This window comes from Octopus sinensis, linkage group LG14 (genome assembly GCF_006345805.1).
Source record: "Octopus sinensis linkage group LG14, ASM634580v1, whole genome shotgun sequence".
Classification (NCBI taxonomy): domain Eukaryota; kingdom Metazoa; phylum Mollusca; class Cephalopoda; order Octopoda; family Octopodidae; genus Octopus; species Octopus sinensis.
Window position 1 is genome coordinate 49,757,629 of NC_043010.1, and position 27,500 is coordinate 49,785,128.

A 27,500-nucleotide genomic window follows, 5' to 3' on the forward strand; every position below is an offset into this window, starting at 1 on the left:
GATTAAGTACCAGGCTTTAAAGAAAAATAACTGCGTTTGATTCATTTAGTCTAAAACCCTTCAAAGAGGTGCCCCAGCATGGCCACAGTCCAATGACTGAAACAAGTGAGGAAAAAAAAAAAAGATCCATTATTAGATTGATCTATATTCCTATTTAGCTGCATTAGTTGAGATTTTGAGGATATAAACATAAATCAGACATAATTGATTTTGTAATTTATTACTTTTGAATCTTAGTAATCAACAGCCATTTCATTTTTTTTTGTTTGTTTCCATACAGTTTTCGTCTTCTAAACAGAAGTACATAATAGTACATAATATTGGATAATATATATATATATATATATATGTATTTGTATGTGTGTGCTTTTGTGTCTGCGTTTGTCCCTACCCAGTGCTTGACAACCGATGTTGGTATGTTTACATCCCCATAGCTTAGTAGTTCAGCACCAGAGACCAATAGAATAAGTAACAAGCTTTAAAAAAATTTTTGTTTAACTAAAATACCCTTCAAGGCAAGTGCCCCAGCATGGCTGCAATCAAATAACTGAAACAAGTAAAAGAATGAAATGAAGTATATGGGTAGGTAGCAAAAGTACAAAGTAGGTGTGGGTGGTGGTGGGGGTGAAGGTATGACAATGGGGAGGACATTGTAAGAAGGGACCAGAAGAAAGAGTGTCCACGAGACCCTTTCCTTTATTCTAGGGACTTAGGGTAGCTTGGAGATAAAGAAAATATTGTTAATGTTTAATTTGTATTGTTAGAAATTTAATAGCTGAAGGGAACATCGTGAGGAATATCAAATTATGCAGCTTAATGATCGGGTAAGTGCTTAATACTAGGTGGAGAGAAATAAGATAGGAGGATAAGAGTGATGAGAGGAGTACATGCAAGTGGATTAAATGGGATTACGCAAGCGTAACATTTATTCGATTCAAAAGAGCAGAAGCCATTCATTGTACTGGTAGAATAAGAAACAAAGTGGCTGCAGTTTAGTGGTGAACTTGTAGTAAGAGTGATTTGTAACTGTCTGCAAATACTGTAACCAGCTTCTTCATGGTTGTATATATTACTCTTTACTCTTTTACTTGTTTCAGTCAGTTGACTGCGGCCATGCTGGAGCACCGCCTTTAGTCAAGCAACTCGACCCCGGGACTTATTCTTTGTAAGCCCAGTACTTATTCTATCGGTCTCTTTTGCTGAACCGCTAGGTGACGGGGACATAAACACACCAGCATCAGTTGTCAAGCAATGCAAGGGGGACAAACACAGACACACAAACATACACGCACACACATACACACATTATATATATATATATATATATATATATATATATATATATACACACACACATATATATGACAGGCTTCTTTCAGTTTCCGCCTACCAAATCCACTCACAAGGCTTTGGTCGGCCCGAGGCTATAGTAGAAGACACTTGCCCAAGGTACCACGCAGTGGGACTGAACCCGGAACCATGTGGTTGGTAAGCAAGCTACTTACCACACAGCCACTCCTGTGCCTTGGTATTGTGGATACCTACTGCATCATGAATGTGGGAAACACCAAGAACGCAAGAGTTTTATAATGTTAAGCTAGAAATTTATGCCTGTTAATGTCTACTGGGTGTTGTGTTTTGTTCTTGAGGAATGAGGAAGGCATTTCATTTCATGTTGCTCATTGCTCAGTCTACTCTGTTGAAAGTGAGTGTTGGTGCTGACTGACTCCTTCTGCCATCCAGCTGTCACATCTTCAATGTTCTGCTGGGTCTAGGGTGGTAGGACGAGAGGATGTATATGATTGCTTGCAATTACATAGGTTCCTATTTCTTTACTACCCACAAGGAGCTAAACACAGAGAGGACAAACAAGGACAGACAAATGGATTAAGTCGATTATATCGACCCCAGTGCGTAACTGGTACTTATTTAATCGACCCCCAAAAGGATGAAAGGCAAAGTCGACCTTGGTGGAATTTGAACTCAGAACGCAGCGGCAGACGAAATACCGCTAAGCATTTCACCTGGCGTGCTAACGTTTATGCCAGCTCGCCGCCTTACAATTACATAGGTACCTTAAACAGGTAGTGAAAGCATGGCACATGCTACAAGTCACACTTTTTAGTGGTAGCTGTGGATTTAAAAAAAAAAATTATGACGGATACAATTTTATCATTTTAGCTATTTATAAAGATCAAGTTTGAGACCGAAAAGGCCATTGAGTTCACCAATGATCCTATTTTGAAAATTTGCTTCATGTCCTGGCAGTTAATTCCAAATTTGGCCATATTGCTACATGAATGAAGATTTGATAGATATGTGCTTCCTACAAAGACTAGTTATAGAGTTTTAGTTAATAAATAATGTCGGGGAGTACTAAGATAATTGATCAATAAGAAGAAGGGGAGACTTTTATGGAAAATAAAATCTCAATCTCCAACAGTTGTTTTTGATGTTAGTGTCTCTGAATATTTAGAAAGGAAAAAAAAAATAAACGAGCAGTATTTGTAATTTGATCTTGTTTCATCAGATTCACTGTCATTACCATCATTGTTTTAATGTCCACTTTTCCATGCTTGCATGGGTTGGAAAGTATTTGCTGAGGCAGACTTTTCTATAGCTGGATGCTCTTCCTGCCACCAACCAACCTTCACCTGTCTCTGATTAGACATATTTTTGCAAAATATTGGAAATGAAGGCAGTTGTTTGACAGTGCACTCATTTACAACTATTATGTGATGTAAGGCAAGGTGACAGTAACACATACATGCGTGCGCATATCATCATTTGTTTACATGCTGGCATGGGTTGGATGATTTGATGGGAGCTGGTAAGGCCAGGGGCCACGCCAATCTCCATTGTCTGTTCTGGCACAGTTTCTATGGCTAGATGCTCTTCCTAACACCAACCACCTCACAGGGTATATAGGCTGCTTTTCATGTGGAACCTCACCAGAGCCTTTTAAGTAGCACCAATACCAGTATCAATTCTGCTGTGGCAGACAGATATCTTGAAGCTACGAGATAAAGCATGATTAATTCAAAATGATGTCAATAAATAAGCATTACATTTGACAGAGTAATCTGAATGCTAAAGGGTTAAAGGGTTTAGCGGAAACAAATTGACTCTAACTCATATTTTAACTGTGGCGCTTTTTCTATTAGTTCCTTTTTGCTGAACTGCTATGATATGGGATGTAAATTAACCAACAGCATTTTTCATCTGATAGGTGTGTAAACAGATGCATGCACACACACACACACACACGCGCGCGCGCACAAATACATAAATGAACATGGTAGGCTTCCTCATAGTTTCCATCTACCATATTCAATCACAAGGCATTGGTTGGCCTGGCACTATAATAGATTTTTCCAAGATGCTGTACAGTAAGACTGTAAAACAAATTTCTTAACCACACAGCCAAAATTTATCAAAATATTTATTAAATTAATATATGTCCAAAATTTATCTTTGTATCTAACTTCCTTTTTCCATTGTAGTATTTTTCAGTCAGGGAAATTGTTTTGTTTATTTTTAATTAAAATAGCTATAACTTATATTTCTTAATTCATCTTCAATCATTGTTATAATTCTATAAGCTAAGGCTTTTTAACGCACACATGTAAATCTCGTCAACATTTTCTTCCCTAACACAGTTTTTGCCTTCTCCCGCTAAAATATGTTGAGATTGTATATGACATATAGTTTATTTTCAATGTTTTTTCCTTCACAACATTGTCTTTTTTTATTATTATTATTTTTATTATTTCTTATTTTATTTATTTATATTTTTTGTCTTATCTGCGTAATTCTTAACTTAGTTTGTCCTGGTTTAGCAATATATACATTTGTTTTGTCTATTAACTATTTAAAGTGCTATGTTTGTGAAGACTTAAGGTCATTTTTCTTCCTTTTTCTATGTATGCAATCACACAATGCTGCTAAGTCTGAAAAGAAAATATAACTTCCTGAAAGTCAGATACCGCCAGATGTAGCAAGGATTCACAAAACAAATGCAACGTGGGTCGCTTGCTAGAATAAGGAATTGTGTGTATGAAAGGGGTGTGTGTGTGTGTGTGTGTAAATAACACTAAGGGCCCTGAAAAAGAGCAAAGAGTAGTCCTTCAAAGAACTCTTCCTTATCAATTTTTGAGATTCCCATTTCCTGTCATGCTTCATTTTGACATTTTCATTATGAAAAACATCAAGGCCAGTCTCTTGGTTCCAACATTTATTTAGATTAAACTATTTCTCTCTCTCTCTTCTTTTTTACTTTTCAGTTTTTGCTTGTTTAAGTCATTGGACCATGACCATGCTGGAGCACTGCCTTGATGCATTTAGTAGAATAAATTGACCCCAGTATTTATTTTTAAGCTTGGTTTTTATTCTGTCAATCTCTTTTACTAAACCACTAAGTTATGGGCACAGATGTAAGCAAATCAACATTGGATGTCAAGTGGTGATAAGGGATAAGCACAAGTGCAAACACACATGTGCATGTGCACTCACTCACAGATGTATGTATGCATCTTTGTAAATGACGGGCTTCTTTCAATGTTTGTCTACCAAACCCATTCGCAAAGGTTTGGTTAACCCAAGGGCTATAGCAGAAGACACTTGTCAAAGGTGCTGTGCCAAGGCTCCATGCTTGGGAAGTAGTTTTCTTAAGTGCACAGCCACACCTGCAACTTTATGAGAAATGTTCAACAGGAGACTGGGAATAATTTTGCAGGTTAACTCATAACAGAAAGTATTGTTTTATCTCAAATATCTTCTGAAAATTCATGGATCCTTATGTAATCAGGAAAATCAGCTTTGAAAAGAAATAGGCTTATAAATGTGTAGGAGTACTTAAATATTTACTGGTGTAGTTCAGTTTCGTTAAGCAGCACCTTGGGTATTCTACTAAAGTCCTCGGCTTAGCAAAGGTTTGTGAATGGACTTCATAGGCAGAAAGTGGAAGAAGCCTGTCGCACACGAACATGTGCGTGCGTTGCTTTCTGCTTTCCTAGATGTCACATGATAGTGATAAACGAGTATCAACTGGCAAGTGGTGTCCATCATTTCGAATCTTCTGTGAAAACATGTCTGGTCACAGAGAACAAAATTAGCAACAAGAAGGGAATCCAGCTCTAGAATATCTGCCTCATCAAATTCTGTCCGACCCATTTGGACATGGAAAAGCAGACATTAAAACAATGTTGATGATGTGTGTGTGTTTATATGTATAGTATATATATATATATATATATATATATATATATCATCATCATCATTATCATCATCATCATTTAGCGTCCGTTCTCCATGCTAGCATGGGTTGGACGGTTCAACTGGGGTCTGTGAAGCTGGAAGGCTTCATCAGGCCCAGTCAGATCTGGCAGTGTTTCTACGGCTGGATGCCCTTCCTAACACCAAATATATATATATATATATATATGTTAATGTTTGTGCCCACCACCACCACTACTTGACAACTGGTGTTGGTTTGTTTACACCCCAGAACTTCTCTGTACTCACAAGAATAATATAGTTCTGCAAGTTTAGGCATATACTTGGAAGAGCTGGTGTTTTTAAGATTAGCTATCCTTTCAGACCACAGAGTAGAAAAGAGTACCTGTTGTCCAACTTAGTTAATGAAGTAATAACTTAATGATATATTTATAGCATTTTGATCCGATGGTGGCGAACCATAATCATTTAGCTACTATGGTACAGTTAAATTATATCCTGACACCAAATTAGACCATTTTGTCTAGACTCTTCTATAAACATACTACACTAATTGCTCAAACATGAACCCATGAACTTTGAACCAGTAGTCTAGTTCTGTAGTGTTGTCAGTCATAGTAATTGTTGACAGTCATTGATTTCAATTATTCATCAAAAACAAAGCCCTGAATTAAATGTCTAACAACGAGCACAAACATGGGTGTGTGGTAAGAAGTTTGCTTCTCAGCCACACAGTTCCAGGTTCAATCTCACTGCATAGTACCTTGGGCAAGTGTTTTCTACTATAACCTCAGTCAATCAAAGCCTTGTGAGTGAATTAAGTAGATAAAAACAGGAAGAAGCCGTCATGTGGCGTGTGCATATGTGCAATATGTGTGTGTTTGCGTGCATGTGTTTATACATATATATGTTTATATTTGTGTTTGTCCCCACCAATACTTGACAACTGATGTAGGTTTGTTTACATTCCCAGAACTTAGCAGTTTAACAAAAAGTGACAGATAGAATAAGTACCAGACTTTAAGAAATTGAATACTGAGGTGTAATTTGTTTGATCAGACTTTTCAAGGCAATGCTCCAGCATGGCAGCTGTCCAATGACTGAAACAAATAAAGATAACGATATCATAAATATTACGAGCAAAGGCATTTCAAATCATCACCTAAGTTAGTTGTATGATGTAAACTCACTGCATTGCTGGTGAATTTTAAAATGTTATGTCTCTTCTGATAGATTTACTTGCATGTTTACTAGAGATGAACTAATTAGTTATCACAAGAAAATCATTAAATATTTTGTCTTATATGTCCTTTCTTTATTAATTTTGTATATTTGTAGTCGTGTGTGTGTGTGCATACGCAGAGCAACTTGACTGTAGGACAAGAGGATGTATATGATTGCTTGCAATTACATAGGTTCCTATTTCTTTACTACCCACAAGGGGCTAAACACAGAGAGGACAAACAAGAACAGACAAATGGATTAAGTCGATTATATCGACCCCAGTGCGTAACTGGTACTTATTTAATTGACCCCAAAAGGATGAAAGGCAAAGTCGACCTTGGCGGAATTTGAACTCAGAATTAGTAGGACACTTTAAATTAGTTTGGAATCAAAAGACAAACTTCATAAGAGGAATTTCAAAATTTGAAACATTAAATTAAGAAAAATGCATTTGTTATGTTATATAAAAGGTGGCAAACTAGCAGAATCATTTAACACTTCAAATAAAATGCTTAGCAACATTTCTTCCAGCTCTTTATATTTTGAGTTCAGATCCTGCCAAGGTCAACCTTGTCTTTCATCTCATTGGTGGGGTGAAGGAGGGGAAGGTCAATAGAATATAGTGCCAGTCAAGTACTGTGGTTGGTGTAATTAACCAACTTTCTCCCATCAAAATTCCTCGCCTTCAACTCTGCAACAGACTTGTATCCTGTTGATAGGAAATATTTTGATCTCGATCACCTGTATGCCATGGAAACCGGGTAACCAGTCTTTTGTGTCCTAGGCCTCAAGAATGTGCGTGCATATACATACATATGTGTGTGTGTGTGTGTATCTAAATATTGAACAATGAGAATTAGTGCTCAACACTGCATGGGTGGATAAAGATTCTTTATTTGTGTATTAAGGCTACTATTGGTTTCATGTTAGGGAAACCCTCAACGGTGCCCCAGCATGGCCACAGCTCATGAGCTGAAACTAGAATCAATCAATCAATCAATTAGCAAACCTTTCACATGGAACATTGGTGTTTGTCTCCATTTTGACTTTCTGTGTTTTAATCCCAAATTGAGATGGACAAATGTTCCAGGAGACAGGCTTGATAATTGTTAAAGGCTTCCTGAACTTGAAACCAATGGTAGCCTTAATACACAAATATATATATATGTATGTGTGTGTGTATACACATACATCTGTAACTTTGATTTGATATGTTATATAAAATGGAATTATGACTTTCTCTTCACATTGAGATTTAGTGCATTTGTTTAAAGACTAATGCTTGTGTATGTTTGTATGAGACAGGTGTGTAAAGATTTTTTTTCTTAATACTTATGAAAAGAAAAAGATGCTATTTGTAGTTTGACAAGTCACTGTTTTTAGAAATGGATATTTCTTTCAATACCTTGATGAAAATCTATAGACATCTAAACAAAGGCCTGGCCAACACTATTTAATTTGTATTTACTTTTAATGATGAGTAAACGAGGTAGGCTGAATGGTAAATATGTATTTTAGAATTTCTTTAAAACAGTGTTTTACAGGTAGACTGGACTCCCATTTGCTTTATATTTCTCCACAATATTGTTGTACAAAGTCTGAGATACATATCTATTACAATGCTGTAAGTATTATGTACTCAAGGTACATAATAAATATTAACCCACCCTTTGCAAATTTAGAATTAATTAATTACATTACAAAAATGAACAAACTTACCATCATCAGGTACACAAACTATTTTTAGTCTTTCTTTTTCATGGCTTAGTCAGATGAGGTGGGACATATTTGTGACTTTCTTCTGGACTAGTCTATAAAGTTTTACTAATGAAATGTCAAATCTGTTATATATATATGGAAAATAGGGATGAAAACAACCAATCTTTCACTGCCTCTACTGTTAAATACCCAATATATAAAAGATTACACTGAGGAGTTTCTTGCACACAAACAATAGCTTTTCATAATTTTGTTACGGGTTAGAATCAAAACAATCGTATGTAATTTATATTTAATATTTGTTATTTATCATATTATGTTATATTATTATAAGAATATGATATATTAAAGTATTGTACTGATAAATTTTTGAATTGGCAATTGTTATATATCTCCATTTTCTATTCATACACACACACATATATATACAGGGTTAACTAAAGTCTTCCGACAGTATTTATGGAATTTTGGTTTACTATCTGTAATTCTGTATTGACTTGGATGGAAAAATGTGTCGCTCAAGAACTTCAGTTTGAACAATTTTCATGATGTTTCATATTTAGATGCTTTTATTATATTCATACAGTTATTAAACATAAATAAATCTTGGAATTAAATGGTTTTGATTTATTGTCAGGTGACTTTTGGCCAACCCTGTATATATGTATATATATATAAAACATTTTCATCATGCTAAACTGTTAATCCCTACTCAATTTTTTGTCTTTTTTTTCCCTTTCAATCCTTTCTGTCCCAGAACATAGGCTCAAAATGTCAAAGACCTTTCCACTCTTCCCAAGTGTCAAGCTTAAACTTGTTTCTTGTTCCTCCACCTGTCTTCATCTTTTGATACTTTTAAGCGAGTTGGTTTTAAACACTTGATTTGCTTGTAGAAATCATTTTGTTTGTTTTTAGATTTTAAATTGAAATCATGTGGATAATCTCCACTACTGAAGTTTTTTCAACTCAGAATAGTTTATGTGTGACGCCGTATCATATTTCGTGTGTGCATGTTTACTTTAATTTGGCTGATTTAAAAATATAGTTATGTTGGATATTGCTGATTTTATGAAATCATATGCTGTTTGTGATTTGAAAAAAGAATATACACTTGAATAGCAAAAATTTGTTTTAATTATTGAATTTTAGTTTTGAGAAGGTTTAACAAGAATTTTTTTTTTTGTGAATTCTAAAAAGAAAAAACAGGCGAGTTAATAGATGCAAGACTGAGTTAATTTAAATCAATTGTTTTGTAAATAGATTGCGCTCTAATCAAACTAACTTACAATCAAAAGACATTCCAAGCATGACCATCTTCTTAATTTTTTTCCTAGCCACACTCTCTATCTTTATATCATTTGATGTGCACTTCTTTATATTTTAAGATGGTTGGGTGTGATTTGAGTGAGATTTGACTACTGCTTCTAGCAAAACAAGTAACTCTGGAGATTGAAAAAAGAAATTTGTTATATATTCTACACTGTAAGGAGAGGAGACTAAAGATATATATGCAATTTTATCAATTGTTGAAGTACTGTAGTATGATTCAGTGTTGATATATATCTTGCTGCACTTCGCCTTTGATAAAAAACAATGGTGACATTCACATCTATTTAATTAGGTACTGTGAGGTGGGTTCCAAAATCTCACTACTGTATGAAAAAAAAAAAAAGTGCTTTGTTATCTTGCAACACTGGACTGGATTATTACTGTTATATTTGAGATATATAAGGCAGTGAGCTAGCAGAATCATTAGCACGCTGGACGAAATATTTCATCTGCCACTACGTTCTGGGGTCGATACATTAAGTACCAGTTACGCACTGGGGTCAGTGTAATCGACTTAATCTCTTTGTCTGTCCTTGTTTGTCCCTTCTATGTTTAGCCTCTTGTGGGCAATAAAGAAATAAGAATCGTTGGCATGCCAGGATAGCTCCACAGCATTTACGTTCTGAGTTCAAGCTCTGCCAAGGTTGATTTTACCTTTCATCCTTTTGGGGTTGATAAAATAAGTACCAGTTGAATACTGGGAGCAATGTAATTGACTTATCCCCTACCTCAAAATTCTTGACCTTGTGCCAAAATTTGAAATCATTCTTTGAGCTACATAATATTGTATAGCTCAAACAATTATTTTCAAAAATTATGGTAAATTAATATAGATCTCCATGTTGGTACATATAATATATTCAGTAAATTTGTTTACAATTATATTTCCATTATATATAATTTAAACCTTTCATTACCATATTCCTGTTGAAATACACTACTTTTGTTTCAATTCATTTTGAAATTAATGAAGAATTTAGTAAAATAACTTTGTCATTGTTAAACTAGTGTTTGGAACATAATTCATTGTGGAATTTTAATGGAAGGTTTTAATGTGGGTTACTCTAAAACAGGAAGTTAGTATTATAGAACTAGGCAGAAGCAGTCTGAGGTGTGTTGGTTTTAAGAGAGAGCCCGATGAGAAAACAAATAGAAGAAAACCCAACATGCTGCATAGTGTAACTTCGCCACCTGGCCCTTGGTTCTGTTCATTCTGTTGAAAGCTCTTAGACCAGACCCCTATTCCCTCCACACTCTATATTTTTCCTGTATATATTTATTTGCAGATGTTCAAGCTGGTATCAGCTGCATTAATTTCACCAGTCTGGGTGGGTCTGCACACTTCATGAACATTACACCTCATCAACATCTAACTTATATAAAAAAAAAAAAAAGATTTGAGTTTGTATTTTTATCATGTTTTGATTTCTTTTTTTTTTTATATGGCTTGCATTTAAAGTATTAAACCCTTTTTTTCAGTTACTGTAATTAATGTATTAGTATAACCTTGTTTTCTTTTTTCACTAACTGTGTTATTTATAATTTATTTTTTTGGAACAGTGGATCTCAAAGCAAATAAACCTATAAATAAAAGTGTGTAAATATTAGACAAAAAATAACCCCTTTGGATAGAAAAAAAAAGATGCCCATGTGACTTGAACCCACATCTTCTATAAACACGACAGGCATTTTATCACGGGATCAAAGCAATCCTTTGAATTTCTCTAAACATTTTAGAAACTTTATTCTTCCCAGGGAGGATTGCCTGTTGTTTGTCGTATTTATAGTTTCTGTGAATGATAAATGCTGTATTCATGAATAATTGTGGTTTTGATGGAATTTCTGTTTGTTTGTTTTGTAGACTTTGGCTGTCACAGATGATACTGTACTTGAAGCACATAATGAAGATCCGGCCCTTATACAGATGCGTTTGATTGATGATGGAGGTAAACTAAATTGTTTTGGGGTTTTTTATTTGTCTTTTTAAATGTTCCAATCTCTCTCTCTCTCTCTGATGTTGAACTATTTAACATTGATACATAGATAATTTGAATTTACTTTTTACAGCTCTGTAAAATAGACAAATTGCAATTACAGCACTTAATACAGTTACAATACTCAATTAAATTCACATTTCTCCCATCCTGGTTAAGCTATTTGCAGGAGAAAAATCTTCATGTTTGAGTACAATGGATGTCTAACTATAAAAATAAAATGAGTATCATCATCATCATTTAATGACCATTCTTCATGCTGGCATCAGTTGGATGGTTCAACAGGAGCTGGCAAGCCAGATGGCTGCACCAGGCACCAGTCATCTGTTTTGGCATGGTTCCTATGGGTGGATGCCCTTCCTAACACCAACCTCTTTATAGAGTGCACTGGGTGACTTTTACAGGGCACTGGTATGGGTGCTTCTACCATGGTGTTAGCATGGCACTGGCATGGGTGCTTTTGATGTGGTGACAATGGAAATGCATCCCTTGTCTATGAGCTGCAAAAAAATATTGGCCAAATGTCATCTTAGCATTTTAGGAGGAAAAAAAGAAAGATGTTAGATGATGTAGTTCTGAGTCCTCCATAGCTAATGCATATGAACAACAATAGCAGCTATTCAAATATGACAAGTATAGGCACAAAATGTCTGTAGTTCAGTTTGCTTCTCAACCACCTGGTCGTGTGGCACCTTAGGCAAGTATCTTCTACGGTGGTCCCAAGTTGATCAGCACCATTGTATGGCTGTGTGGTAAGTAGCTTTCTTACAAATCACATGGTTCCGGGTCCAGTCCCACTGCATGGCACCTTGGGCAAGTGTCTTCTACCATAGCCTCGGGCTGACCAAAGCCTTGTGAGTGGATTTGGTAGACGGAAACTGAAATAAGCCCATCGTATATATGTATGTGTATCTGTGTTTGTCCCCCCCCCCAGCATCACTTGACAACCGATGCTGGTGTGTTTACATCCCTGTAACTTAGCGGTTCAGCAAAAGAGACCGATAGAATAAGTACTAGGCTTACAAAGAATAAGTCCTGGGGTTGATTTGCTCAAGTAAAGGTGGTGCTCCAGCATGGCCACAGTCAAATGACTAAAACAAGTAAAAGAGCAAAAAAGAGAGAGTATATATATGTGTGTGTGTGTGTGTGTATTTCTTTGTCTTGACATTGTTGTAAATTAGTGTCACTGTCATACAAGCATTTAAATTCATTTCCAAAATTTTTTGTGAGAACATAAAGCAGCAAGCTGGCAGAATCGTTAGCACATCAGGCAAAATGCTTAACTGCATCTTGTCCATTCTAATGCTACCAGGATTGACTTTGCCTTTCATCCCTTCAGGGTCAATAAAATAAATACCAGTTGAGTATAGGAGTTGATGTAATCAACTTACCCCATCCACCAAACTTGCTGGCTTTGTGCTAAAATTTGAAACAAATGCTTTGTGAGAACATGCCTAACCATGGGGAAATATTACCTCGTTTGAAAACAGGTGAAAGTAGGGCATCCAGCCATAGGATATTTGCTTCAATAAACTCTATCTGACTTATTCAAGCATGGAAAAGTGAATAATAAACAATGATGGCAATGATAAAATGGTATTTCTTTGACAGTGATGCTGGTAATTTTGCTGGATGCTACAGGATTGAGATCAAACTAGGCCATTTGTGGTTTATTGCGCTATCATTTCATCAGTGACATAATCTTTGGATTTTTTTTTTTCCCTTCTTTCCAACATTCTTTATTATAACAGCAGTTAATTCACTCCAGTCCAGGCGTTTTAATAGCAGCTATTTGTATTCATAGGAAAAAAAATGTTTCTTTCAAAAATATGAGAAAAATAAGTTTTAAGGAAACAAAATCCTTTTAACTTTGTTGAATTTTTTTCTTTCTTGTGTACCACTTACTACATTACATTTGAGCACATTTGCAATTTTGGTGACTATTGTTACTTTGCTGATGACTTTTGCACAGCAGATCTGAGAGTGTTTGGTAGAAATAAAGGAATAATTTTGCAAAAATGAAAGCACTTTATTTGGTTGAAATTAGATACATGACATTGGTTTAGCCTCACAAAATATAATTTAGTCAATGTTATTCTTTTACTCAATTTACTACATCTAAATTGTTAAGTGTATGAAGAAAACTCACTTGAAAGAAAATCTTTTTTTTTTTTTTTTATATTTGCAACGAATCTCTGTCAATATTAACTGCATAATTAAGATAACACTTCATTAAAAGTTGTTGCTGAATTTTGATTCTTTGGATATTTGCTAATTAGTTCCTCTGTTGTAAGCATTTGGGTCAGGTCGCTGGTTTGAGGATAGCTCCTGCCTTTCCACCAATTTTGATGGTCCTGCAAAAGAATCACGGGCACTGCTTTTCTTCTTGATGAAAAGATAGAAAAAGTTCATTTATTATTGTCTTTTCTTTTCATTATGTCTTTATTTCATTTTTTATCATTATTATTATTATTATTATTGACTAGCTGGCAGAATTGTATGCATGGCAGGCAAAATGTTTAGTGGCATTTTGTCTGTCTTTACATTCTAAATTCAAGTGCCGCCGCAGGTTGACTTTGCCCTTCATCCCTTTTGGGGTTGATAAATAAGTACCAGTAGAGCAATCGGGTTAATGTAATCAACTTACACCCTCCCCTGAAATTTCTGGCTTTGTCCTCAAATTTGAAACGATTATTATTATCACCACCACCATGAACTATAAGCTAAAATCTATTTATCAGTGCATTCATCAGTATCAGTGAATTGTATTCTCTCTCAGAACAGTCAGACATTCAGAGCAGAAGGAATGTTATCCAAGATTATGTGTACTAGTAAGGAAACAAGATTTTCTGCATTCACTTGATGCAGTTTTTTTAAATATACAATTATTGCCTGTTTGTTTCCTCTAACATATATTATTTACTTAACAATGATCTCCAAGAAACTGAGATAATTATAGTAGCACTTGTTTTTGTGCTTATATATTTTTAAAATATATTCTGTACTTCTTTTTCTACTTTTCCTCTTATTTTCATAATGTTGCTAAGTATCTCTACATTCATTCATCTTTTCTGCCCACTATTCTTGGGAGTTGTTGTGAGAGTAGAGTCGTCTAGCATCTCCGTAGGATCCTATCAGAAGCAACCACATCTCCTGCTGGATTCTCAAGCACAGCCAACTGTGACTACAGATATTATATAACCATCTTGATCTTGATGTACCCCTAGGTCTCCTGCTGCTTGGCTCAGCATGAAGAATTCATCTTGCAATTCTTTCCTGTGATTATACAAGTTAATATTATGAGAGCTGTGACCTCATTGGATACTGTTCAACAGGTACACTTGTCCACCTGTTGTCTCTGTGCCTTGTGATATTTCTGGCCTAGCAGAACTTGTGGTTTTGGTTTTCAATCAACATAATTTAATATCTGTAATAAATCATATTAAAATAGCTGTTGCAAAGCATTCCGGAAAATCTAACTAGCTTGACATTCAAATTCCATGCAGCAAGCCAATGAGGAAGCTTCTATGCTAGAAATAGCAATCAGATTTTCCTTAAACCAAACCTTGTCTTAAACAAGCATACATTAAACAATATAGTCCTGGTATATGAAAAGATGGACTGGTCGCAAATTGAACACCTTTGATTGATAAGTCTAATCAATGAGGCCTGATCTGACAATAGTAACAGCCATCAAATTAGTTTTTGTAAATGTTTCATTAGTAATGTTGCATTTCTGATCCTCTTGCCTTGTTGGACAAGTCTGATGTAAGCGTATGAGGTATGTAGTGGTGGTAGTAGTAGTGATGGTGGTGGTGGTAGTAGTAGTAGTAGTGGTGGTGGTGGTGGTAGTAGTAGTCAATAAATGGAACAAAAACACATTTAGTACTGCAAGGTTGAGTGTGAAGCTATTTGAGGTTTTGTGGATGGGAAATGAAAAGAGCTACATTGTTAAACAGTTCTTTGTTAAAGTGACTTTGTTTCCCACAAGAGGTTAAGTTGGTTTATCTAATTTAAATTTATGTTCATCTGCAAGAGTCTGTCTGATTACTTGTACATTGCAAGTAATTTTATAAGCGTAATCTAATTACAGTTTTATCATACTGTAATGAATATTAATTCACTGATATTCATTAGTTTGAGATGTGTGTTTTGATCAGAAGCCAAGGTGACTGTCACTGAAACTGATATGCTTATAAATAAATTTACTTATATAACAATATAACATACTTACTTACTATATAACGTTTTATTCTGTTGAGAAATGTGGAGCAGGAAGCTACCAAGTACTGCTAAAAAGAAAAACAATGTTTTTAGTTGTTTTCATTTTGTTCTTCAGTTTTGCTTTAGATTTTTTTCCTCCTATTATAGCTGTTACACCATAAACAAAACTGATTTAATATCATAACAAAAAAGCAAAGTGGATCAATCATGTACAGTACTGTTATCCATATAAATTATGTTTGTCAGTTTGTCTTAGGAGTGATTTATCAAATCTGTCAACTGCTGGACTTGAGCAGTTCCTACATAATTTTCTATTTTTGTGATGGTAAACATTATTTTCAAACAATATAAGTGACTATTAACTCTCTACACGGAATTTTATTTGTGCCCTTTTTTCTTTTTGTTTTTTTCCTTTTTTTTTTGTTGTTGTTTTTGTTTTTAGTTTGTTCACCTCAAAAAGCTGCATTGAATTAATTTGCATTCATGTAAGCTCAGATAAAAATAGTTGTTCAAATGTTATCAGTCATGCCAATCTTAGCCAGCCAGTAGCTTTTGATTTTTTTTCTTTTCTTCTTTTTAACTTTTACTACCTTGTGAAGTTGCACTTAGTCATAGTTTTTCATTGATATCAAGTAAGATAGTGCATTTCAAGATCAACAGTTATTTTTCTTTTTTTTCTATTTTTTTTTTTCCACATTTTTTTTTATCTCATAAAAACATGGTTTAGAAAAGTCAATATAATGAATACGTTCTGCTATATCGTTATTTTCCTATGAAAAAGTTATTTGCCTACCTTATTGTGTGTACAACTCATGGCATAACTTTAGCAACAGTTGTTTTTGTTGTGGGTTGTGTTTTTTTTAATTTTTGTTTTCTTGGTAGACTAACATAATTTATATAGTAACAACACTTTGCTCCTTTGTTATTATATTAACTCGGCTTTGTTTATGGTGTTCAGTCTGTACAGTTTTACATTGCTTTTCACTTATATGGAAGTTATAATCCTTTGTTACACATGCTTTGTCTTTACCTCCAGCATATTTGTATGTGTTAAAGTGGTTCAAACTGCGACACAGTCAGTTAATAAATCTTCTTGTTATGGGGGGAACAGAGTTGATTGCGTACATTGATCTCAGGTGAGGAATAATGCTGTCTCACATAACTTAGGTCATACACAGCATTGACTGTAAATGCATGACAAACAAAACTAGAAGCTTAAACCTTTTGATACCAACCTACTTGTGACTGCCCCAAGTTCTACGACATAAACTTACTGTTTTAACCCTTTTGTTACTGTATTTATTTTGAGATGCTCTGTGTTTCTTTCAATTACTTTAAAATATAACAAAAAATTTAGTAAAATAACTTAGATATATATATATATGTGTGTGTGCGTGTATGTTTGTGTGTCTGTGTTTGACCCCCTAGCATTACTTGACAACCGATGCTGGTGTGCTTATGTCCCCGTTACTTAGCGGTTCGGCAAAAGAGACCAATAGAATAAGTACTGGGCTTACAAAGAATAAGTCCCGGGGTTGAGTTGCTCGATTAAAGGCAGTGCTCCAGCATGGCTGCAGTCAAATGACTGAAACAAGTAAAAGAGAGTAAAGAGTTATCATTAAGCTAGTGTTAGGAACATAAATTGTGACTAAGGTTTGGTGGAAGATTTTAATTCAGAACTTTTGAAAACAAGACATTTGTACCTCAGAGCCAGAGCTGGTTTCAGCCAAGTTGGTAACGGAAGGGTTAAAGTGGTCTAAGTTATAGTCTTCCATCAAAATTTTATGCTAAATTGTTCCAGACTCCAGCTTAATAATTAGAGTTATTTTACTAAATTCTTCATTACCTAAAAATTTCATTGTAACAAAGGCAGCATATGTTAACAAAAGGGTTAACCCTTTAGCATTTAAGCCGGCCATTTCCAGCCCTAATATTCTTCTTGCTTTTATGTTCAAACTGGCTCTATCCGGCCTCTCACACCTACCCTACAAGGTTATTCCGACATTAAGCAATTACATCATTGAAATCTCAGAACCACAAAATAATGCCAGATTAATTAGAAACAATATGAATAAATAAGCATTACATTTGACAGTTATCTGAATGCTAAAGGTTTAAAGATATGAATGAACTTCAGCACTGCAGAGCTCAGAAAGAACTACTTTGAAGTGTCTTTTGTAAGAAATTAATAATGGTTTCTAATTTAGACACAAGGTTAGTAATTTTGAGGAGTGGGTGAGTAATCAATGCCAATGACTTCATTATTTGACTGTTACTTATTTTTTTGACTCCAGAGGGGATGAATAGCAAAGTTGACCAAAACAGGATTTGATCTCAAAATGTAAAAATCTAGAACAAATTCAAGAATACATTTTTTTTCTCTGGTGCTCTTATGATTTTGTCTGCTTTCTGTCTTTGTAAGAAATTAACAGTATTAGAACATGCTTGATGTAGTATTTGGCAGTCATCTTTTGTCTGTGTTAAATTAAATAGTTATGTGAGCAAACATGTTAAATAACATGACCTGTCTATCACGAATTGCTAGCATAATGTTTTATTTAGTTAGTTAACATTGCACCTTCATTTTACTAGCGAGAAAGTGGGCAGGATAGAGAGTGTGTGTTTATAACATTTGGGTTGAGTGAAAATGTATAGGCACTTTATAACACGCAGCCTATATCATTACATTCTTTGACCCATGTAAATAGGTGAACTAAATACGTCTTTCTGATTGTTGAGAAGAGAAAATGAAAATGTTAAAAGACTACAAGTTAGCAGCAGATAGCAATCAAAGTAGAATTACACTAAGGAAGATATAAAATATAAAAAAATTGGGTAGTTTGGGCTGGTTGCATGTAAGGAGTAAAACAAAAACAAAGAAACTAGTTAGAGAAAACAAATCCTGAAGTTCTACTACAACATCGTTGCAAAAATAAATATAAAACAAACCATGATGGTGTTGATAATGATGATGATCGTGTTGAGGTTTGAATTATTTGGTAGAGGATAAAGTTATTTTGGTGGCTTTTTTAACCTAAAGGGTTTGCTATTTTTTTTGTTTTTCTCTTTTCACCTTATTCTCCCAGGTCAGGATTTACACCTGTAACCTCTTGGGGGGTGTTGTAGCAAATGCCAACCTTAAATTACAGCTTTCAGATCACTCAGGGATTTTCTAAGATATTTCATGGTAGCATATCTTGCTAATTATCTGATAAAGAATATTCAACTTGGCTGTTTAAGTGAATGAGGTGAACTTATTTTGCTTTCTGATTTTAGAGAATAACATTTTAGTAACGAAGCTATGCTAACATTGCTGGATAATGTTAGCTTTGAAATTGTAATTCACCTCTACTTTTGACTTTCACTTGATATCTTTAAACTTAGTTATGTTGAAGTGGTATTTTCTAAATAGCTAATTTAACCCTTTCGTTACCATATTTCTGTTGAAACACACCGCCTTTGTTTTAATTAATTTTGAAAATAGCGAAGAATTTAGTCAAATAACTTTGTCAAACCGGGTGTTTGGAACATGATTTAACATGAAATTTTGATGAAAGACTTTTATTAAGATCATTTTAACCTTTTAGCATTCAGATTACTCTGTCAGATGTTATGCTTATTTATTCACACAGTTTTGGATTTATCATACATTATCTTGTAGCTTTGAGATTTCAATGATGTGACTATATTTTTACGACATTGTTAGGTATTGTGGGGAGCCAGATCTGTCTAATTTGAACATAAATAGAATATTTTGGCCTGATATGGCTGGCTTGAATACTAAAAGGTGAAAACAAGCACTTTATATCACAAAACCAGGGCGGCAGTCTTGGGCAGGTTGGTTATCAAAAGTGTCAAACCACTGATTGCAAACTGGTTACTTTAAAATCCATGAATCTGTCAGTCAAATGAGTATATCAGCATCCAAAGTGGTTAAGATGCAAAATGATTGATTGATCTAAGTGCTAAAATGACCAATTGATCAAACACTGCCATTACTTGTCAGACCGAATATCAATCAGTCTCTACTTGTGATAGTCAACAACATAGCTAAATGTAGCTACCTGCTTTCTTTTTTAGCATTCAATCTAATTTGCAAGTGGGGGCCAGAGGGGGGAGCAACACTATGTGCTCCCTTCTCATATACACCCTGTAACCTGCACATAAAATCAGATGTAAAGAAAAATAAACACTAAATATGTTTGCACATATACATTCAATGAGCCATTTTTACAATTGTTGACTGTTACAAAATAAATAAATAAAATCCTTAATTAGATAAACCATTGCTTTATTAACCCTTTCATTACAAACCCAGCTGAAACCGGCTCTGGCTCTGAGTACAAATGTCTTGTTTTCATAAGTTTTGAATTAAAATCTTCTACCAAACCTTAGTCACAATTTATGTTCCTAAAACTAGCTGAATGATAACTAAGTTATTTTACTAAATTCTTTGTTATATTTGAAGTCATTTAAAGAAACACAGTGCATCTCAAAATAAATACAGTAACAAAAGGGTTAATATTGTTATTAACTAAGGTGGTGAGCTGACAGAATCATTAGCATGTCAGCCAAAATGCTAAGTGGTATTTCATCCATCTTTATGTTCTGTGTTCAAATTCTGCTGGAGTTGATTCAATCAACTTAACCCCTCCCACTACACTGCTGGCCTCTGGGCCAAAATTTGAAATCAGTATAGTCATCAAGTACTATTATCATTTTCTTTCTAATTTTGGCACAAGAGCAGCAATTTTGAGGGGAGGTGGGGCAAGTATATTATATCAATCCCCAGTACTTGACTGGTACTTCATTTTACTGTCCCCAAAAGGATAAAAAGCAAAGATGGCCTCAAGAGGAATTGAACTCAGAATGAATGTAAAGAGCTTTAAGAAATGCTAATGATTCTGCCAGGTCACTGCCTAGTAGTAGTAATAATAATAATAATCCTTTCTACTATAGACACAAGGCCTGAAATTTGGGGGATGGGTATAATCGATTACATCAACCCCAGTGTTTCACTGGTACTTAATCCATCACCCCCGAAAGGATGAAAGGCAAAGTCGACCTCGGCGTAATTTGAACTCAGAACATAGCAGCAGACAAAATACGGCTACACATTTCGCCCGGCGTGCTAATGATTCTGCCAGCTTGCCGCCTAGTAATAATAATAATTATTATTATTTCAAGTTTTTGCCACATGGGCAGCTTGGTGGGAGGTGGAGATGAGTTGATTACATCAACTCCAGTGTTCAACTGGTACTTATTTTTATCAACCCCGAAAGGATGAAAGGCAAAGTCAACCTTGGCAGTATTTGAACTCAGAACGTAGCGACAGATGAAGTAGCACTAAGCATTTCACCTGGCATGCTAACAATTCTGCCAGCTTGCCGCCTAGTAATAGTAGTAGTAATAATAATTATAATTTTTGCTTAGAGTACAAAGCATTGGCATGTTTCAACATAAGAGCTTTATTTGTAACAAATGGTGAGCCTCTTGAATAATAATGATAGCATGTCAAATAATTGTCCAATTGTTTACCAGTTGTAAAAGAACAAACAGTATTTTGTAGAAGTACATAACATACTACAGAGCATATGAATGAATTAAATCTGTATATTATATTTCTAACCTTGTCTTGCGCTAAAATATATTTTGGGTTATGACTCTTTAAGAGAAAACTAGAAATATACTTCTGTATAGAACTAATTAAAATGGATTTCTGAAGTTCTTAGTGAAGTTTTAAAATTATCTCCATTCAGAAACTAAAAATGGCAAACCAACAAGAGATCTTCTATGTCATCTCTTAACCTGCCAGAAGCAGCAGTGTAGTCTCACTCAAATTACATGCTCATCTCTCAAAAATGGAAGGACATATTGGATGATGTAATCCTAGACATACACTGAATAATAAAAAAATAAAAAAAAGGAAAAAGGTCACAACATGAACACTATTGACCATAGATCAGCAGAATCAAAGCTAACTTGGTACTAAACAACACAAAACTAAGAAAGGAACAGCTTGTAACCACCCAACGAATATACAGTATTTATAAGAAAACTTCAAATTCTTTTAATGTCGCTTTTTGTTTCTGTGGGTTAAAAATAAATATACATAAAATGTTAAGGTCTGTCATATTGTCTATGCTATATACGCTCCCTTTACAACATTTGTTTTTCCTACAAAAAGAAAACCATTATTCTTTTTGGCACAAAAGTGTCAGATATTGAAGTGCAGTATTATGTTATTAGTAAATAGAATCTAACTCTCAGAGGGAAGCTCACTTGCTGTAACAATGATTTGAGTGGAGAATCAATACCACGGCTTCATTGTTTCCGTCTCTGTTCCAAACATTGAAAGAAAAATAAACACCTCAGCTTGAAAAGCCATTTGAAAAATAAACATCAAAGCTTTATAAACAAGTCCTTATCAATTTTACCAATTTTTGAACTAACATGAAACTTCTAACTTTCTGATCATATTCAAAAACCACTCTGAATATTGTCGCTGCTTTGAAAGTTAGCCACACAAGAATTTTCATTATCTTAACACAATGCTGTCAGTAGCTTTTACCAGTGCAGTGCAGATGATATAAGTGTATGTAAACAGTTTTTAATTACAGCAGCTTGTCTAAGCAGGTTCTGGATTACACCAAACAAAAATATTAAACTTTTGTTTACCTTTTTGATACTGAGTAGCCTGAGACAGCCCTAGTTTCTCTGACATAAAGCTGGCCATTTGAGAGTGTTTATATTTAAATTTAAACCTATAATAATTTTGTGTAATAACTTCTGAAGTTTTGTTTCTAACAGTCTTATTTAAACCTTTTCAAATTCATATTTTCAAAATTTATTGAAAAACAAACTGTATTTCATTAGAAGTATGGTCACAAGAATTGATCCGGGTTGTCATAAGTTGAATTTTTATAGTCTCACTACGGCCCCAGCTGCCCAAGGCCTTGTGAGTGGATTTGGTAGATGGAAACTGAAAGAAGCTCGTGTGTGTATGTTTGTATGTATGTATATCTCCCAGCACTACTTGTTTACATTCTCATAACTTAGTGGTTCAGCAAAAGAGTTCAATAGAATAAGCAGCAGGCTTTATAAAAATAAGTACTGGGGCTGATTCATTTGACTGAAATTTTTCAAGGTGGTGCCCCAGCATGGCCACAGTCCAGTGACTGAAATAAGTAATTGATGAAAAGATAAAAATATATGTAGTCAATTACTCGCATCTACTCAGACTCTTTCATTGGTTCACACATACACGAATATAATTCCAGGTGATGATGTCTTACAAGTTAGTAAATTCAATAAAGGTAAACATGTTTACTCTGGCTTTGAAAGGATAGTTTAGCTGCAGGCCTTAGATAAGGAGAAAATATAGAAAAATGCTGATATTTTTGAGTGTTTGAAATCTCATAGATAGGGCAAATTCGTTAATTTTCATATGCACATATGTCTGCATATACGTGTGTGAGTGCATACACCCACACACACATGTACAGATACAGTGATATGTCTGTACATCTACTTCAATAAACTTGCCTCAGGGAGAACAGACAGTAGTAATATTGATGGTGATTATGATGGATGTCAGTAATAGTAGTAAACTGTTTCTTGAAAACATTTTTTTTTTTCTGTGCTCACTCAATTAGATTAATTACACTGTATAGTAGTTAGATTTGTGGCATCTTCCAATCAAGCCCTCCCTACCTCTGTAATATAAATTACTTATTTCATCATCATTTGCTCACTCTTAATGCCAAACCTGCATGTATTTGTTTATATATATGAAGTGGAAGATTAAGCTTTTGCCTTTATTTTCTTTTTAAATACAGGATATAACAACATAATCATGGAGTCGATATTATTAGTGCAGTAGTTTGTAAGCTGATGAGGATGCCCTTACAGCATTTAGGTCAATACTCGTGTGTTAAAACTCATGTTGGTGGTAGTCATTTTGTCTTCCAAAATTTAAAAAAAAAACTTTTTAGAAAGCGGAAATCAATCAATAACTCCCTGAAAACATTGAAGAAAATATTTAATCAAAGAAATATATTTTACGATTTGATTTTAAATTTATCCTCTTCTGCTTGTTTTTATATGGGAAGTGAAATTGTCATACTGTCTGTAGTTGGGTTTTCATAGTTATCACATCTTCAACCCCTTTATTACCATCCTGTCTGAAACTGTCCCACATTCTATGACATAAACTTACTGTTTCAAAGTAATCTTCCATCAAAATTTTATACTAAATTCTTCCAGGCTCCAGCTTAATAATGAGAAAGTTTTTTTTTTTTTACTAAATACTCAATAATTTAAAAAATTAATTGAAAGAAAGGCAGCATATGTTGACAGAAATATAGTAACAAAAGTGTTAAATCCGTTTGTCAGAGACTGGTTTGTATGCAGGTCATAAGCAGGAGTTTACATTCAGGCCTGTACTGATGTTGTAATATGTTCATGACCATGGCAACCATGCTTTTTTTCTGTTCTATGAGACTGAGACAGTTACCTAGACTAGAGAATTTGTTGCTAATGTACTAAAACTATTTATAGTTAAGTATCAAATTAACTATAATAGACTAAATTACTGTATAGATTATAGCTGCCTTTTAAACCTGTCAAACTGAGTACATAGTTATTGAAATATATTTAAATGTTGGTATAAAGCTTGACTGTAGATGCAAATTTGGCTGTCCACTATTGTGCTAGCCCCTAATTTATAATTGCTTTATATAGCAACTGAAGATTTGGTGCTGTTGATTGGGGAAAGAAACCTGGTGTGTCTTCACTGAGGAGTCATCAGTACATCATGAAACAGTATATCTAGAGACTCCCCGCTTTTTTCTGCACATAAAATTTTGTAGAAGGAATGTGTTTACATACTTCTTACTTCGCCACTACTAGGATTTGTAATATTTGAATTCATTTCAGTTCTTCTTATTCATATTACTTTGTACATAAAATATAGTTATTGTCTTTGTCATGGTTATCATTAGAATTATCTTTACAATTTCAGAGTGAAAGATAAGTTAATCAATGGTACAGTGCTCTTTAAATGTCCTTAAGAAAAGAAAGCTGTTTTCAATTTTGTTCCGTTCAATTTTTAAAATATTACAAAAGCTTCAACAGTAGCAAATGTTACAAACATTGTATTGGAATAATGGATGTCTAAATAAAACCTACATGTTTATGTAGCAATTGTGGTATTGTATTTTTTATGATTGAATTCCTTTAATAAAAAGAATTAGTTTAAAGTTCTTAACTGTGAAGCCGTTCTGTTAATTGGCAACTACGTAAAACTGTTAATCTAATTTGGAATTCATTCTGTGTTCATTAAATCTTAGATAAAGTTTTCCAAAGGATGTGTTGATACGTTGTCAGCGTGATGCATACATGCTGTGCATTTTAAAGCTTTGAAATTCGAAGCCAAAATGTAGTTTCACATAAGTTATTTATTGTAATTTAAAACGAGCATCTATACATTTGTTTCAAAGTGTCCATGTTGAGAATTTGTGATTCTTAATTGTAGCGTTATGCAACACCATTATTTTAAGATTGGATGGGTTAAACAATATTGTAGGATCTTATCTTTTGCAATCCTACATTCTAAATTCAAAATACATTATACTTTTTCAACCTATTAATCTCATCTTTAGAGATGAAACTTTTTTTTAATACAAATTTACATCAACACTGTATTTCATTTGGTTCCATCTCTGGTCATCAGTAGGTGTCTCATTCCTAAATATCAATGAGAGCAATTTGATAAAAAAAAAAGAATAAAAAAAACAACTGTGTATGTTGATGTAAAGCTTTAAAAAGTGTTCCATCTTTAGAAACAAGGTTAATAATCTTAAAGTTCTGTTTACATCTGTTGGAGCCCTTAATTTCACATCGTAGTTCTTCTTTTGTGACTCATGTTTTCCCCGCCATCAAGTTCATATCCACTCAGCAATACTCACTTCATTCATTTCCTATCTACTGTTAACTCATAGCCACACTTGGACAGAATGAAGATGTTGTTTAGGTCCAAGTCAGCTCTGACTGAAGAGTCCTAAGACTGTCTTACAATTTTCTTTAGCATTGCATATCTAGGTCTACATTATCCAACAGGCTTTTCTTTTTCAAGATGTTAGGGGGCATTTTGAGAGAGATTTGGCTCTTTCTAAGTTGGCCAAGCAATCTCATAAACACTCTTTCGATAAATGATATTTGAGCTAGCAGCATAACACATGCATTTAAAAGTAAAAATAATACTGAGCCTATTATGAAATGGTTAGCACACTTACCAGTTCAACAACAAGCACATAGTCTAATTCATTTGAAGAAAGATCTTACTTGTTTGATAGACAAAGGCCAGCTGTGATTTAGTAAATATATGGTCAAAAGTGTGGCCATCTCCTGTTTTATATAGACATAGTGTATGAAAGACTTCATTGTCTAATGCAGTGGTTTTCAACTGGGGTCCATATGGCTCCCTGAGAGTCTATATAAGATTTTGGGAGGCCTACACAACAAAATAGTAAATCAGAGATCTACAATTTTTTAAGGGCCCCTGAAAAAATTTTGCTTTAGATGTATGTATTGCAAGAAACAGCTAGGTTTCTTTCTCTAACATTTTACATAATTCAACCTACACAAGTTAATGTTTGAAAAACAATATAGGAATTTTGAATGAAGTTTCTATAAAACTAGTTTTTAAACATTGAAGGTCTATCAGAATAAAATAGTAATCAAATGGGTCCATAGATAAAAAGAGATGGTTGAGAATCCCTGGTCTAATGTATCCTTCCTGCTTTTTAAAATGGTAGGGAGACCAGACTGATTTTTGTAGAAAACCAGACAGCTAAGTAATAGCACCCTCATTGGCTCATGTATATTGTGTGTGGTCTGAGAATAAAATTTTAAACAATTGAGGTGACGCTTCAGTTTATTTTTTCCAGTTTGTTTACAAAATTTTTATCAATCTGTTTACTAAGTTAGACTAAACTCTGACCTTTTAGAAATTGCTGGATACAAAGAAATAAAGTAGTAGTAGAGAGCTACAATGGAACATAGTACCGAAGGTCACTGGCAGATTTACAAGTCAAAACAAGATGACAGACATTTCCAGATGTTAGTGAAAACTAACATTTGGTAGATTATACACGCACACACACACACACACACTCACCATCATCATCATTCGTGTCAATTAACATGTGTCTTTCATGGGTTGGACAGTTTGACAGGAACTGGTAAGCCAGAGGACTGCATTGAGCTCCACTGTCAGCTTTGGCATGGTTTCTATGACTAGATGCCCTTCCTAATGCCACCCACTTTACAGAGTGTATTGGGTGCTCTCTTTACATGGTATTAGCACTTGCATGACAAAGATTTCTCAACAGAGTAGGGAAGTGGCTTTGTGTCATGTGATGAGAGGTTAGAGTATGACAGAGGAACAGAAACAGGCTGTTCATGTAAACCAATATTTTCTCATAGACTAAAGGCAGTGAGGTGGCAGAAACATTAGCATGCCAGACGAAATGCTTAGCAGTTTTTCGTCTGCTGCTACGTTCTGAGTTCAAATCCTGCCAAGGTCAACTTTGCCTTTCATCTTTTCGGGGTCGGTTATATAAGTACCAGTTATGCATTGGGGCCGATTTAATCGACTTAATCCCTTTTTCTGTCCTTGTTTGTCCCCTCTATGTTTAGCCCCTTGTGGGCAATGAAGAAATAAGAATCATTAGCATGCTTGGAAAATTGCTTAGCGACATTTCATCTGTCTTC

At 34.4% G+C, this 27,500-nt stretch overlaps 1 protein-coding gene and 1 long non-coding RNA gene across 8 annotated transcripts in view; one reads left to right on the forward strand and one right to left on the reverse strand.

Annotated features, from left to right (window-relative positions):
- The window catches only part of LOC115219521 (probable JmjC domain-containing histone demethylation protein 2C), a 321,052-nt gene that overhangs the window by 173,540 nt on the left and 120,012 nt on the right, over positions 1 to 27,500 (forward strand). For all 6 annotated transcript variants that reach the window (XM_036509010.1, XM_029789698.2, XM_029789699.2 and 3 more), the window contains one exon: positions 11,369 to 11,453. In XM_036509010.1, the coding sequence (XP_036364903.1) occupies positions 11,369 to 11,453 (85 nt within the window). The remainder of the gene's footprint in view (positions 1 to 11,368; positions 11,454 to 27,500) is intronic.
- Positions 13,510 to 27,500, reverse strand: part of LOC115219522 — an 18,382-nt gene continuing 4,391 nt past the window's right edge. Inside the window, exons 2-3 of one of the 2 annotated variants that reach the window (XR_003882310.2) lie at positions 15,740 to 15,793; positions 13,510 to 13,886 (exon numbers count right to left, since the gene is read on the reverse strand). This is a non-coding gene — a long non-coding RNA (uncharacterized LOC115219522). Of the gene's footprint in view, positions 13,887 to 15,735; positions 15,794 to 27,500 lie in introns of both variants that reach the window. The other variant, XR_005001917.1, reaches the window with a different exon arrangement.